The sequence below is a fragment of the Muscardinus avellanarius genome (assembly GCF_963383645.1).
Source record: "Muscardinus avellanarius genome assembly, chromosome: 1".
Classification (NCBI taxonomy): domain Eukaryota; kingdom Metazoa; phylum Chordata; class Mammalia; order Rodentia; family Gliridae; genus Muscardinus; species Muscardinus avellanarius.
Genome location: NC_137786.1, coordinates 51590106 through 51602190, shown reverse-complemented (window position 1 = coordinate 51602190; position 12085 = coordinate 51590106). Strand labels below are relative to the sequence as shown.

General features: G+C 33.9%; 1 protein-coding gene across 4 annotated transcripts in view; it reads right to left on the bottom strand.

Annotated features, from left to right (window-relative positions):
- Positions 1–12085, bottom strand: part of KIF2A (kinesin family member 2A) — a gene marked incomplete at both ends in the record, with an annotated part of 62188 nt that overhangs the window by 22457 nt on the left and 27646 nt on the right. For 2 of the 4 annotated variants that reach the window (XM_080695018.1, XM_080695020.1), the window contains 9 exons: positions 398–540; positions 857–948; positions 1683–1746; positions 1888–1978; positions 4910–5072; positions 5941–5995; positions 7861–7956; positions 10296–10396; positions 10866–10988. In XM_080695018.1, coding sequence (XP_080551144.1) covers positions 398–540; positions 857–948; positions 1683–1746; positions 1888–1978; positions 4910–5072; positions 5941–5995; positions 7861–7956; positions 10296–10396; positions 10866–10988 — 928 coding nt within the window. The remainder of the gene's footprint in view (positions 1–397; positions 541–856; positions 949–1682; positions 1747–1887; positions 1979–4909; positions 5073–5940; positions 5996–7860; positions 7957–10295; positions 10397–10865; positions 10989–12085) is intronic. The other 2 variants (XM_080695019.1, XM_080695021.1) reach the window with 1 other exon arrangement.

Genomic DNA, 12085 nt, shown 5'->3' with positions numbered 1-12085 from the left:
CATTCAATTTCACCTGCCATTCTCCTAATGTAGTATGGCATCAATATAATAGATGTGATTCAAATTTCCATGTAATAAAATTTTTATGAATAATCTTTTCTTCCAATATGTATCAAAAGAACACCCTTGCTTTGTTTTGTGCTATACTCATAGTACCTAAAACTGAAGTTTAACCAGGCATGGTGGTGCATGCTTGTAATCCCAGGACTTGGGAGGCTGAGACAGGAAGATCACAGGTTTCAAGGCCAGCCTCAGAAACTTATGAGGCCCTCTGTAAATTAGTGAGACCCTGTTTCAAAATAAAGAATAAAATAGGACTAGGATTGTAGCTCAAAACTAGAATAAAAATAAATAAATAAAACTGAAGTTTCCCTTTCTTAATTAAAATGAGATTTACCTGCAACTGTTGCCTATATCAATAAGCTTCAGTACATCTTCAACACATTTGACCTCCCGTTCCTGTAACCCCACCACTTGAACCTGCTGTTTTCCATCTTCCAGAACTCTTAATTTTGTTTTCCTATTTAGCAAGTCAAACACCTATGAAAAACCATTCAAATGAGAAAACCAGCTTTAAAAGAAAAACAAGCAGTCCTATAAAATTAAGTCACTCAGAACCTGACAATAATTTCAAATATGAAAATAGTAATTATTAGAATAATGCTCAATAATACTGACAACTTCAAATAACTTTTAAATCTTAAGATAGAAATTCTAACATAATATTCCAAATACATATAGTTTGTGGCAGAAGTTGTGATAAAATATGAATATACCCAATGCCAATAAATTGTACAATTAAAATGGCAAAAATTTTATAATTTTAATTAACATTTTTTTTAAAGTTTCCACATACCTTTCCACTATAAATTTCAAAAAAAGTTGCATATACTTGAAGTTCTAGCTTCTTATAGTTTGGCTTCTTTAGCATTAAAAAGACATCTCGAGCTATTAAGAATTTCATATACAGAAAATTGTTAAGATAAAATATTTTTAAAATACAATACAGATTTTCTATTGGTAAAGTTACCTAGGATGGTAACATCAATAATAAAGATAAAAATTAAAGTGAATATATACTTGACAAAAATAGTTTACAGAAGTTACTCTTCTTTATATTCCATATAAGGATGCTACTGCTTATAAATAACATAAAATTATAAGTGGTAAGCATAAGACCATTTTTTTTTCTTTTCTTTTTTTTAGTACTGGGGATGGATGCCAGGGGTATTCTACCTCTGAGCTACACCCGCAGCTCTATTTTTTATTCTTTATTTTGAAACAGGGTCTCACCAAGTTGCAAAGGGACTCATTAAGTAATTACCAAGGCTGGCCACAAACCATGATCCTCCTGTCTCAGCCTCCCAAATGCTGGGATTACAAGTGTGCACCACCATCCCCAGCTAAGAATAAGGTCATTTTCATAATCATACCAAACAAAAGTTTTTACAATTGAGCCATTCAAAAATTTATACTCATATTCAACAATATGCCAGACTATACTGATAAAAAGATCATTGTCACTTAGGGTTTTTTCTAGTAATTTGATACTCTAACAACTGACATCATATATAGTAAATATAGCGTCAAAGTTGCTGAACAGAATTTAAAGCTTTATTTAAAAAACACCTTAGTTATATCCAAAAATAATATTACAAATTACGTGCATAAAGGGCACTTACCAGCTAATGCATAAATTCCTTTAGAACAATCTTGGTTCTTTCCTGAAAAGTCACCACCCATTGTCTATCCATTGAAAAAATAAAATAAATAATAATAAACATTATTCAGGACAGGAATATGTTTTCAGAATTTAGATCTTAGAATTAAACTATAAGAAAAAGACTATAACATCACAAGAGGATTTAACTTCAATGAATTACTTACATGAGTTTTTCCACTTCCAGTCTGCCCATAAGCAAAGCATGTAGCCATTCCCCTTTCAAATATAGTTTCCACTAGTGGTCGAGCAGTAAACCTTAAAAATAAAATGCATCAGTTGGAGCTTGTCACAAATAAATTTAAGTTGTAACTGATAACAAATAAAATAATAGTGGGTAACAAATACCAAGTAATATAAAGCATATGGCAAGATATTATGCAAATCTTTAATTTTAAACAACCATACCCCAGAATTGCTCAGAGCTATTGAAAGCATAATTTTAATCAATAATTCTATTAAAAAATGGTAACAAAGCCAGATGTGGTGGCGCACCCTTGTAATCCCAGCATTTAGGAGGCTGAGACAGGACGATCTGGGTTCAAGGCTAGTCTCAGCTACTTAGTGAGGCCCTCTGCAACTCTCACTAAGTTGCAGAGGGCCTCACTAAGTAGCTGTGAATCTCCTGTTTTAGTCTCCCAAAGAAAGTACTTGGATTACAGTGTGCGCCACCATGCCAGGCTAAAAATAAAAATTTAAATAAACAAACATAAAAGAGAAATCTCTAACTCGAATACTTTATATAGGTCTGCTAAAAGAAAATTAAGACAAAACTGAAGAAAAGTATGAAACAAAAACAACAAGAAAAAGAGAACCGGGCATGGTGGCGCATGCTTGTAATCCCAGCATTTGGGAGGCTGAGACCAGAGGATCGAGGTTCGTGGACAGCCTCAGCTACTTAGTGAGGTTCTCTGCAACTCAGTGAGACCCAGTTTCAAAATAAGGAATAAAAAAAATAGGGCAGGGGTGTAGCTTGGAGGTCAAATGCCCCTGGATTCCATCCCCAGACCCACAAAACAAAGAAGATAAAAAAAGAGCCAGGCATGGTGGTGCACACTTGTAATCCCAGCATTCAGGAGCCTGAGACAGGAGGATTGCGGTTCGCAGCCAGCCTCAGCTACTTAGTGAGGCTCTTTGAAACTCAGTGAGGCCCTGTTTCAAAATAAAGAATAACCTGGGCATGGTGGCACACGCTTATAATCCCTGTGCTTGGGAGACTGAGACAGGAGGATCGCACAGGTTCAAAGCCAGCCTCAGCTACTTAGTGAGGCGTCTCAGCAACTTAGTGAGACCCTGTTTCCAAATAAAATATAAAATAGATCTGGGAGTATTCCCGGAGATAGAAAGCCCCTTGGTTCCACCAAAAAAAAAAAAAAAGGGGGGGGGGTGGGGAGCTAGGGGTGTAGCTTGGAGGTAGAATGCCCATGAGTTCAATCCTCAACACCGAAAAAAAAAAAAAAAAAAATCTAATTTATCAATCCATAAAAGTACAGAAAATAAGTACTAGTAAAATTAAGAATAATATTGGGTGAAACAGAACATTTACTAAATCTACCACAAAGAGAAATGTATCTGTATAATGATTACTTGAAAACTTACAAGTCAAACAAACTTAAATTTTATGAGGCAGAGGTAGAAAAGGGAGTAAGGGGAAGTAGAGAATTACATTTGCCAAAAGCTAAAAATTATTATATTTACTATATAAAAATTTATAAATTTATAATAAAAAATTTACTATTATAATTCATTCTAAAAACATTCTTCATATCTTTCCATGTAGCATTCATACAGTCTTTAATTTTGTCTTTATTCTTTATAACTAAACTTCCAGTTGACTGGGATTAAAGATCATTGAAATCAGTCTAACTGTATTTCATTTGTAATACGTTTTTGTGTCTATATGTGATAACAGGGACTAAACCCAGAGACATTCTATCATTGAGCTTTACCCTCAGCCTTATTTGTGATACTGAGAATTGAACTCAAAGGCATTCTACCTCTGGCCTCCACCTCTATCTCTTTCTATACTTTGTTTTTGAAACAGGGTTTCCCTAGGTTGCTGCTAAAACTGTCCTTGAATTTGTGATTATGGGTGTGCACCAGTACACTGGGCCCTTTTTATTTTTATTTTTTGCAACAGTGTTTCATTAAGTTACCGAGTATTGGCCTTGAACATGGACCCTCCAGTTTTCAGCTTTCCAAGTACTGGGATTACACAGATCACACTCAGCTATTTGTAATACCTTCAATTAGGATTATTATTAACTCTTCTGCTTTCTAGGCATTTTTATAAAATACAAGGGCAAACAAACCATGGTTCATTCAAGTAACTGCAAAGCAGTTTTATACATTAAACTTCTCTGCTAATAAAACTCTTATATATGTAAGATTGAATTGTTTTTAAGTTGAATGTACAAGAATTAAGAATCTCATGTGTTGAAACTATTCCCAAGTTTAAAGAACAATAAAGGTTAAGCAAATGTTAGGTAGATTTACTGAACTGTTTAACCTTAGAAAGTAGTCCATGCTAAAAAAGATTTAAAAAAGAAACCGAACTATTGAGGTATACAAAAGGGATTCCAAATTTATTTACTAGTGAAGCGATTAAAACATAAAAGTTAGCCCGGCGTGGTGGTGCACGCTTGTAATCCCTGCATTTGGGAGGCTGAGACCAGAAGATCGCGGTTAACAGACACCCTCAGCTACTTAGTGAGGCCCTTTGCAACTCAGTAAGACCCTGTTTCAAAAAATAAAAAGACTAAAAAATAGGGCTAAGGGTGTAGCTCAGAGGTAGAATGCCCCTGGGTTCCAGCCCCAGTTCCACAAACAAAAAAACAAATAACATAAAAGTTAAAAATATTCTTCATACCACATCCTATTCCTAAAGGTTATATTAACATTTTCCGGATTATTACCCACATGTTTCATAGTATCCACATGTGTATGTGGTCTGTGACATGTATATAATAGGTGAAGTAACAATTAGCAATAAAAACTATGTTTCGGGAAGCATTATGGAGAACAAGTGTTAATAGTCATTAAAGAGTTTTATTACATTTTCTTCATTTAAACTCAGAATGAAATACTCATTATACCTCTGGAGTGCTGTATCAAAAACCATTTTAAGACACAAGGTGGTGGGGAAAACAGTTTAAGAACAAAATTCTGATTTTAAATAAATTTACCTACCGGTAAACCATTTCATTAGGAGCTGAGTCATCAAAGGCATAATCAAAACGAAATGTTTGGTTTTCTAGGTACCTTGTTAAATCTACTTTTTGCTTGGGTTCGTGTACCATTACAACATCTTTACTGGGAATTGTGATTACATCAAGATCTTTCATTTGCGTTTCTAAAAGAGTAAATGAAATCAATGTTCAGTAATTTACACAGCATTTAATGTACATAAGTAATTTTTAGTAAGAATTTCAAAAGTAGTAAGATGTGTGAATACAACGACAGTATCCCATAAATATGCCATTCAATAAGACAAATTAATTCAATAGCAAAATGAAAGAATCAAGATTTCTGTGAAGCAAAAGCCAAGAATAGAGGCTGGGCGTGGTGGCACACGATTGTAATCCCAGCATTCGGGAGGCGGAGACTGGAGGATCGCAGTTAGTGGACAGCCTCAGCTACTTAGTGAGGCCCTCTGCAACTTAGTGAGACCCTATTTCAAAATAAAGAATAAAAAATAGGGCTGGAGCTGGGCGTGGTGGCGCATGCTTGTAATCCCCACGCTTGGGAGGCGGAGACAGGAGGATCACGCTGGTTCGGAGCCAGCCTCGCTGGCTTAAGAGACCCTATTTCCAAATTAAAAAAAAAAAAAAAAAAAGGTCTGGGAGTGTAGCCCGGAGGTAGAAGGGCTTCCAGTAACCCCAGTACCACACACACACACACACACAAAAAAAAAAAAAAAAAAAAAAAAAAAAGAACTAGAGCTGCAGCTTGGAGGTAAAATGCCCCTTCCCCAGTACTGCAAGAAAAAAAAAAAAAAAAGGGAATAAAAAATTAGAGCTGGGGGTGTCTCTCAGAGGTAGAATGCCCCTGGGTTCCATCCTCAGTACCATTTAAAAAAAAAGAGTAATGCTTTACAAAGCCACAACCAACAGGTTTAGACACAGATCTGCATAACACTTAATATTCAAATGAAAACAAATGATTTACAACACTGCACACAAGAGAAAATTAAGTTTTTTAGAACTAAGTAAATATCATACCTTTTTTATTGAGTGGTCGTTTTCTCACACAAACACATATCCTATGTTCATCAATCTAGAAATAAAAAGTATTTTATCAGTGATTATCAGTGATATATAATAGAAAGTAAATTATGCAATGCTTCTTTTCCAGAGCTTTTAAGAAATTTATACATAGCATACATATGATAGGTAAGCTTAAAAGCAAGCTTTGCATGAATTTTAATGGTTGTCAGACAATTATTTCAAGACTTTTAAATATAATGAAAACTTGTCCACTACCTTAGGAAATAATTTTGTAGAGTACTACTACTCTTGGCATTAAGTTCATGTTAGAAAGGTGCCTTATTCACTTTAAGAAGAGTTGTATGCAACTGAAGTGAATATTTATCTTCTACCAAGTAGTGTATTTTCAAGTGATTATAGCAAAGTTGTTTTATAAAGATCCTTATAAGCAAAAATTGTATTCTCTAAAGATTACTGAGCAAAATAATCAAGTTTTATAAACATGACAATTCTTATACACAAATATTTTTCATAAAACTAATGTCCTCACAACATGCCTTCTTTAATAATTAATACAAAGCAGGAACTTGAAAGCCAATAACATCTACTATCATCAGGCACAGTTCAAAAAACTTTGTCAGTCTGCCTGTCCTAAAACATGGGCTTACGTATAGTAGGTAAAACAACACATGGAGGTGTAGCAAGGCCTAAAATATATGAAATATAAATGTTAGAAAAAAATCTATTAAATTCTATATAATAAAACTGTCTAACACATGTATTTTTTGTAACCAACTCCTATCTGTTTATGCTGGGTCGGGCAGATTATTTTTCTTAAGAACCACCACTCATAAAAATATTTTCTACATAAGAAATTCTTAATCTATGACAGAGAGGGAGCTTAATATTAAGACCAAAAACATTTTTCATCACTGGATTTTTGGTTCTTGGCAGGTTCCAACAAATATCACTTAACATTAAAAGCAAGAATAACACTTTAGAACAACAAATTAATAATGAATTGGGATGATGGTGGGATCTACAGTCTACACTAAAAGAGTTGTAATGCAAGCTTGGAATTAAGATAAAAATAAAAGTGATGATCAGAAAGAGACACACACACACACACACACACACACACACACACACACTCTGGATTGAAACCTGGGGCATTCTACCTCCGAACTACATCCTCAGCCCTATTTTTTATTTTTATTTTGAAACAGGGTCTCACTAGGTTGAAAGGAGTTTCACTACTTGCTAAGGCTTCCCTCCAACCTGTAATCCTCCTGTCTCAGCAGCCTCCCAAGTATTGAGATTACAGGTATGTACCACTATGTCAACCTAAACTGGGTCTTATTTCCTGCCAAAAGTGTTGTTCTACCTTTCCAAAGACAAGAAGTCTTTGTTTTAAAAAAAAGAACATACCTAGCTGGGTGTGGTGGTACACTCTTGTATTCCCCACACTTTGGACAGGAAGATTGCACAGGTTCAAAGCCAGCCTCAGCTACTGTGAGGTGAGGTGCTCAGCAACTTAGTGATACCCTTTGTCCAAATAAAATATAAAATAGGTCTGGGAATATAGCCCAGAGGTAGAAAGCCTCTGGGTTCCACCCCCAGTACCACCAAAAAATAAAATAAAATAAAAAATAAATTAATCCCCGTGCTTGGGAGGCAGAGACAGGAGGATCGCGCAGGTTCGAAGCCAGCTTTGCTGGCTTAAGAGACCCTGTTTCCAAATAAAAAGTATAAAATAGGTCTGGGAGTGTAGCCCAGAGAAGGGTTCCATCCCCATTACCAAAAAAAAAAAAAAGAAAGAAAGAAAGAAAATGAGGAATTCCCTTAAGAAAAAAATATTAAAATAAGAATTTGAGTAGATCAATACAATGCTCATAAACAGTCCAAAAAGGAATGGTTTAAGATGGAGAATCTTACAGGATCTGCTGTTGTTAATGGTCTATAATCCAAACTTCCTCTAAAGTCTCTGATCATACACATAATTTCATAATTTGGATTCGTAGCATCAACATCCTATTAGAAGAAAGAAAGCATTTGTTATTTATTATAATACTGCTATATATATATTTTTTGTTATATGTAAGGTTTAAAAATTACAATTAAGAGTGTCATTTATCATAACCAAGCCCAAATTCGAATTGAACATGCAATATATAAATTTTACAATTAAGATTTAGTATGTTCAGAATCATTTTCATATTAAAAACACTCTATTAGTCTATATGCATCCTGTTAACGTCAAAGATTCTCTCTTAAAACAGCTCTTTAACTAGTTAAGAAATCTCATATATACTGTATCCTAGAAAATGGAACAAGAGAAAAAGTACTCATTTAAAGTACTACTAGCAAAGAACTCTAGAAGTTCAATTACTAAAAAAAAATCCGTTTTACATGCAAAATCTTCTAAATGCTTTGTTTAGTGTTTTAGAAAAATGGAATGTAGATTTATTTAGGTTCATGTCCTATTTTTGTTAACTCTAAAGTAAATACTAAGGTATGGTAAAAACACTAAGGTATGGTAAAACAACCCCAAAATGACAGAACAGAACTTAGAGAAATCAAACCAAAGACTGCTTATTTATCTGGTACTCTGGATTGAACACAGAAACATCCTAACTTCAAGCTACAACCTCAGGCCTTTTCATTTTTTAAATTTTAAAACAGGGTCTTGCTAAGTTAATGAGGCTGGCATTAAACCTGCAATTCCCCCTTTAAATACTGGGATTCCAGGCATATGCCACCAAGCCTGGCAAGTCAAGATAATTAAAAAAATTTAAATTCAAATTGTTGAATGATAACTGCAATTTATTTTGCTTCAAAATGGATAAAGTTCAGATTCAATTACAAATATCAATAGTCAAAAGCCTCTCCCAGGTGTGAATAATTGAACATTCTAAGTGAAAATTTTCATAAATCATATTCAATTTTCTCTGAATACAAATTTCATAATCATTACTGAAACTTACTTTCAATTAACCTTCTAGGAAATAATACCAACTATGTCAACTAAGCAGTAGAATATGAAAAGAGATTCACGAGATCAGAGAAAGAAATGTTTAAGTATTATGAAGTACCCAAAGAAAACACCAGGTGGCATCTATGCTAAGTTATCAGTAAATGTCTGTTTTGTGTATTACTTATTTCAAAACTCTACTAGTCAGTCTCAGATAATTTTCAGACACAAGCTGATATTTATTCACTTTGAATATTATTATTTTATTTTTGTGGTCCTGGGAATTGAACTAAGGGGCATTCCATCTCCAACCTACCAGCCCTTTCTATTTTTTTGTTTTGAAACAAGGTCTTGTTTCAAAAGGCTGGCCTTGAACCTGCAATCTTCCTGTCTCATTCTCCCAAGTACTGGAATTACAGGCATGTGCCACCATACCCTGGCCACTTTGAATATTATACTGGGTTCAAAATCCACAATACAATATATGAATGAACTGGTAGTCTAACATGATGGGGCATTTGAATATACCACTAAATAAACAAACTTGTTTTACTATAGAAGATATGTTCTGAGACTAGAAATAGATATAATACTAAAGCACATTATACGAGCTATAGGTAATTAACAAAACTTCTAGATCTGTAAAAAAGTTTGTTTGTTTGTTTTTTGCAATACTGGGGATGGAACCCAGGAGCATTCTTCCGCTGAGCTACACTTCCAGCCCTATTTTTTATTCTTCATTTGGAAACAGGGTCTCACTGAGTTGCAAAAAGCCTCACTAAGTAGCTGAGGCTGTCCTTGAACTACTATCCTCCTGTCTCAACCTCCCAAATGCCAGATCTGTAAAAGTTTAAAGACCAGTTTTCTATGCATTTGTTCCATTGCTATAAAATTTTTTTTTTTTTTTTTTTTGGTGGTACTGGGGATGAAACTCAGAGGCACTGTACCTACAAGCTACACTCCCAGCCCTATTTTTTAGTCTTTTAATATTTATTTATTTATTTTATTGTGGTACTGAGGATGGAACTCAGGGGCATTCTACCTCTGAGCTACACTCTCAACAAGAGAGGCACACAAGAAAGGCCCACTCTCAATATTAGTATAAGTTGAAACACAAATTCCCCTCCTTTCCTTGTGCCAAATAGTATTTAAACATTCTTTAAACACAAGAGCTATAAAAATAGAACTGGGGCTAAACACCCATTAAAACATGAAAAGTACATGCAATAAAAATCTGTTAATGGTAATTTATTTTCATAAAAGTTTACATGATTCCTCAATATTAAGGAATCATTTTAAGCTCTTTAAAATTAATGCCTCTATTATTTTTTCACAAGTCAATCACTTTCACTGATATAGCTTAGTCTTTAGTTGGAAACAAAATATGTTTGTTACAAACCTGGGCTCTTTTTTCTCTAAGTTCTTGCTGTTGCAATCTCCTTTTTTCTCTTTTTTCTTGCAATTTTTCCACTTCTTTCACACAATTAGATTTTCTACGTGCTATAAGAAACAGATGAGCTGTAGAAGTATAGTTTTTTTTAAGAGTAATATGGTGGTACACAAAAATTTTATGAATAATTTCACCACATGTACAAAAAAATACAGTGACAAGGCACACTGGTGTGAGTTTGACTTATGAGCTGCTTTAACAGAACCAGGGATAGGACAATATACAAATGAGTCAAGAAAAAAATGACTCAAACATATTGATACATGCCATCTCTTGGTTTAGAAGTACAGGTCTCTGAATTGAAAGATGTTTATCTTATAACATCTGAAAAATTGTATCTGGCCAGAATTTCATATCTAAAGTAACTGAAACTTTGTCAAATTTTCCAAAGTGATAAAATGAAATGTGAAATTAAGTTCACAATTAGACTGTTTACCATTTGAGGATTTATGACAATGACCAAGAGAGAAAACATGTATGCCTAAAAATGACTGAATCCTTGATACGTGATTTACATACAAGGGGGTCCAAATTCCTTTTTTGCAGCTTGAACTGGAGATATATCTGAAACACTACCATTCTGTTGTGCAGAGGAAGACTGTTCAGGAAGTTGACTAGGCCGTGCACGTGCAGAACCAACCACTGTAAGAAAATTTTTAAATTCAAAACAGAAAATCAGTAAAAGCTAACCCTGGTAAAAGTAAATGACATAGAAAGACTCAATACTTACATAATACCTTTAACAAACTGTAAAAGTTTTCTACTTATGTGTATAAATAGGATATAAAACAATGAGTTCTGTTCAATAAGCTGACAATAATAAAAAAGGTTTTCAAAGTAATATGTGTAGACTTAGCTTCCACCAATGTAATTTTAGCTATAAAATGCAATGAATAATTTATATAAAAACCAAAAGCATATTTTACTTTTAAGATTTAAAAATATATGTGAGAACTCTTCCATGTCTTAAGATCTCAGACTACAAAGGAATTTTCCTAAAATATGTATACAAAACATAAATATTAAAAAGGACTCATTCTGAAAAACTGACACTATTCAGGTACACAAAAAACAAAACCTTAAAATCTCTCCAACCCTCTTTATATCCCAAGACTTATTCTTTGTTCTTCAAATATACAACTCTTCAGAAGAGAATTTCCTCATTGTAGATGTTATAAAAATAGAAAAAGAAACATGATGTTAAATAGCAAATTTTATAAGGAAATACAAAATTTCACAGGACTCAAAAGACAGATGTTCAAGGAAAGACTGTCCCTTCTACCTCAAACCTCTCCTCTGAAAACATCTGCCCATCCTGTCCTATCATCCATATGTACAATAAAATGAAACAGATACAGTAGTCTGAACTAAACAGTAGAAAACATATTGTGTTTTATATTGCCTGCTGAAAGCATGTGAGAGGTTTGATTTACTACAATTTATACTTTTGTGTCACTGACTCTGACAGTGACCATAATATTTTTTGGAAGCTCTTTAGTCAGGTAATTAAACACTGTGATGACTAAATTTACCCTTGTGAAATCTATTAGCTGATTCTGTCCCCATTCCTTCTTTCTCTCTTCTAATTTATAAACTTATCAACTGAGATGACTAAAAAATTGCATACTTCATGGAGTTAATATTTATCTAATTTATAAAATCCTTTTTAAAAATAATGTCGCCAGGCGTGGTGGTGCACGCTTGTAATCCCCGCACTTGAGAGGCGGAGACAGGAGGAT